Genomic DNA, 4,085 nt, shown 5'->3' on the forward strand with positions numbered 1-4,085 from the left:
ACATTAATAATAATAATAATAATAATGAAAGAATAAATAAATAAAGTTATGAGCTTTTATTTAATGAGTAAGATCATTAGGTATTTTTTGGTTATTCCTGATAAATAAATGTATTAGATAGATCGTATGTTTAATATATTATTATTAAATATTAATTATTATAATTTGTGTATGTTTCTTAGTTTAAATAATAAAAAAACAACAAATTCAACTCATCAGATTTTAAATATTTTTCATGGCATAATTGCATGTATCTCGGGTTTCTCATCTAAATCTTGATGTTTTCAAGACTTATCCAATAGACCTTTGCTTCATGTGGCCTATGTAGTTTAATGTTACTATTTGTAATTCAATAGTAAGTAACTAGAAATCTACACAAGCACTATGAAACAAAGTGCTATTTGATTATTATTTACTCAGTCAAGTAAAGTTTTGTAACCCACGAAAAATATTCAAAAACTTTGTTTGCATTTGCACTTCACGCCAAAACATTGACGCGTGGACAGAAAGTGCAAGAAGCTATTTTTCTCAAAACAAGAGTATTGTCTCATATTTTACCACATGATTTATGTTTTCAGATGAAATTTTTAAAATAAACTGAATTTCAAACACAGGACAATAAGACCCGGCGAACGTACTCAGTAATATCTGTAAAAGGTGAAGGGTTTTAGCTTTTACTCTGATTACTTACGAAAACAGATGAAAGAATTCACCAGTAAAAAGAAGAGATTTATTGCAAAACCTTCTTTCCCATTCTGAGCATTGCCTTCCCTTTAACTAAAGGAATAGTTCCCTTTGAGGACCAAGCGATTTATATATGAACTGTCTTTTTAAAAATTAGCATCTCGGTATGTCTTGTATTATATGTAATTTTCTCCGTTCTGGACAAAATGGCTTTTATAATTGGTCTCTTACTAACCGCGGTTTTCAAACTGTGGGGTGTACTAGTTACCAAATACTTTTAAAATGATTACAAAAAATAAACAAAAACTAATTAGTTTTCATGCATGTTTTTACATATTATTGCATATTAATTTGTAGTCTGATAATATCAGTTGAGTTGATTGTTGAAAAGAGTAAGAAGTCGCAACATTTTTTGATTAGAGCAGGGCGTTCTGTGCAAAAAAGGTTGGGAACAACTGCCTTAGTAAATATGTCACTTTAGTCCCTACCCCTACTAAATTAAAAGACTATGTTATTGGTAGTCACTAAATCCAACAAGAGTTTGAGAATTATGGTAATATCACTGAATAAATAAATACCAATAAAAAATAAAACACCAAGCCATTTTGTCCGTACTCGCCCTACGTGAAATGCATACTATAATAATTATTAGAATTATTTCAAATACCAAAAATAAATATATTTAGATAAAACCAGTGGCGTAACTATAAGGTGGCGTGGGTGGCAAAATGCCACGGGCCCCCGGCCTAAGGGGGCCCCGGCCCAAAAGGACGCATGCTTAGAAATATTTTTACATTCTATTCTAATACTTTATTTTACTTGAAAAGTATGTTTTCGTAAGAATCAGGGGCGAAACTACCGTCGTATCAGCCGTATCAAATATGCGGGGCCCCCGAACCAGGGGGCCCCCAATGTCCGTAACAAACATTAATAATATAAAAAAATCATGAAAAACGAATTAATCATGAAAACTTTGTTCAACCAAATTTAATGTCGTTAAAAAAGTACGCGAGGAATGTAAGATTATTATTTTAAAGAGTTTTATTTTGTCCAGGCCACGGGGGCCCCAAATACGCGTAAAAAAGTACGCTAGTAATGTAAGATTATTATTTTAAAGAGTTTTATTTTATCCAGGCCACGCAAGCCCCAAATACGCGTAAAAATTAGTAAAATCTAACAAATTTTGGTTTTATTTCACTAATAACAAAAGTTAGAATAAACATGAAAATTTTCTTATAAATAAATTTAATTTCGAAAAAAAAAACATGAGCGTGTAAGAATGTAAAAATATACTTTTAAAGTGTTGTGATTTTTTTTAATATTTTCTTTAATATTATTTATGAAGCTCTATAATGAAAACTAACTTTTTATTAAGTTTTGAAAGTACTATGGCTCGTTCATTAAATTTTGATGATGTCATAGACACTTTTGCAGAACAGAAAGCACGAAGAAAAGATTTTAATAAATACCTTATTGAAATTAAATTGTTGTTTTTATTTCATTCCAAATTTATGCATATTTTAAATAGGGTTCTTCACCAAAAAGGGCCAGCGAGTATATGACGAAAATGAAGTTTTCAAAAAGTATTAAAAAGGATTTGATTGTTGAGAAAACACGTGAAAAATTGATTGTTAATGTTAGGTTATGTAATAATTATTTTTAACCCCAAAGTAGTAATTTTAAGTTTAAACACAAAAATTTTATGTTTGATTTTCAAAACAAAGTAGTAATTGCACTTTTAAATTATTAATTTTGACTTATAATTATTTTTATTTTTATGTTTTCTTGTACTTATACATTTTAATTTTTTTTTTTAAATTTTTGTATACATACATTTTAAATAATTTCTTAATTTAAAACCATAAAATATGAATAAGTCGAAGTAGATTTACTCATTTTTAATACAATTCATTACATATATATTATATATATATATATATATATATATATATAATTTAAATCAACACGTTGAAAAATTTCGAGTTTTTTTAAATTAAATTAAAACCACTTGATTTTACTGATGGGGGGGGGCCCATAAAAAAAAATTGCCACGGGCCCCGGGTGGCCTAGTTACGCCACTGGATAAAACTATTTATTTTTACTCACTGCGTGCACAGGTCACCAGGTCCTTATCGCTGGTATTCTGTGCCAGTCCTCTTATATACAAATTAGTCTTAGAAAGCGTTTCTTGTGGCTGTGAGGCCCCTAAATTGTTACTCAGGCTTGTGCTGAGAGTCCCGCTCTGGCTGCCCGTGTTCGATGAGCTGCTCGAATTCGTGTTACTAGGCGACGCGGCCGTGGGCACACGTTGCCCGAACTGAAACAAAAGAAAATCGTTTAATTACACACAAGATGATTAATAATTACCATTTAATTAATTATTGTTCATGAATTCTTGATAAAGCGGAATATACAAATATAATAATGATTTTTTACTACGATATGTTTGAAACAAACATTTGGGTTGGCATATATTTGTTCCAAGTCACTTATCATTTGTTGCAAGGATTGGTTGTTTCTTACTACAATGCGTTGCCACATAAACAAAAGTGAAAATCGTATCAATGACACAGATCAACAAGAATCTTCAATGTTCAAATTTTTAATTTGTTCAGATTGGTATATATATTTTTGCAAACCAATAACATGAATTTGAATATATCATATTCTAATATTGTCTAGGATCTTTTTTATTTTTTTTAGGTGGTGTTGGAAACAAAAGAATGAAAGAATAGTCTGAAGTTATTAAGGGGCACACCTAGTGTGACAACCTAAGAAAATGTCATATTTTGGCAATTAAAAATTCCCAAATTTGAAATTTTGAGGAGGCATTTATACATGTTTTGAGAATACACAGTGAAATTTTTTAAATAAAATATTAAATATTTTTGAAATGACAAGTGAGATCCGGCGCCGCAAAAAAAAGAAGTCCTCGATCAGGCCCTATTATCTCAGTACAAAATCCGCGTTCACAACGCGTAGTTCCAGTCACGACCGCTAGGCGCAAATTTGGCGCTAGTGAGCCGATGACAAGTTTGACAGGTTAGTAATTCACGAGCAATATGTACCAGAAATGTCAAAATTTTGTTTTGATTCTTATTATGATTGTTGTGTTTACAAGTGTTTTATAATTGTTTATACGGTTTTATTTGTGATTCAAACAAAATCTATAACTCTTAAATGAAGAGGATATAAAGCAGTTGTTAAAGCAGTGTATATAATAAAAATTTAATCACAATACATTTTGGGAGCAAGCTAGGGCTCTTTTATAAGAAAGGCAAGGCTTCTCTAACTTTTCAGAATTGTATTAAACTTTGGAGGCTCTTAAATATATATGGAAAAGCATAAATAGACTAGACTTTACATTTTTTAGGAACGCCACTGAGTTAATGAACAAAATC

The 4,085-nt window shown here is 30.3% G+C and overlaps 1 protein-coding gene across 1 annotated transcript in view; it reads left to right on the forward strand.

The window, feature by feature from the left end:
• LOC113385881 (protein alan shepard-like) overlaps window positions 1-3,411 on the forward strand; it is an 83,379-nt gene extending 79,968 nt beyond the window's left edge. The window contains exon 3 of the mRNA XM_026623708.1: window positions 3,388-3,411. Within this exon, the coding sequence (XP_026479493.1) occupies window positions 3,388-3,411 (24 nt within the window). The remainder of the gene's footprint in view (window positions 1-3,387) is intronic.
• Window positions 3,412-4,085: the final 674 nt, after the last annotated feature.

The sequence above is a fragment of the Ctenocephalides felis genome, unplaced genomic scaffold (assembly GCF_003426905.1).
Source record: "Ctenocephalides felis isolate EL2017-DRISC unplaced genomic scaffold, ASM342690v1 CF-g0.4_SCAFFOLD_00845, whole genome shotgun sequence".
In the NCBI taxonomy this organism is placed as follows: domain Eukaryota; kingdom Metazoa; phylum Arthropoda; class Insecta; order Siphonaptera; family Pulicidae; genus Ctenocephalides; species Ctenocephalides felis.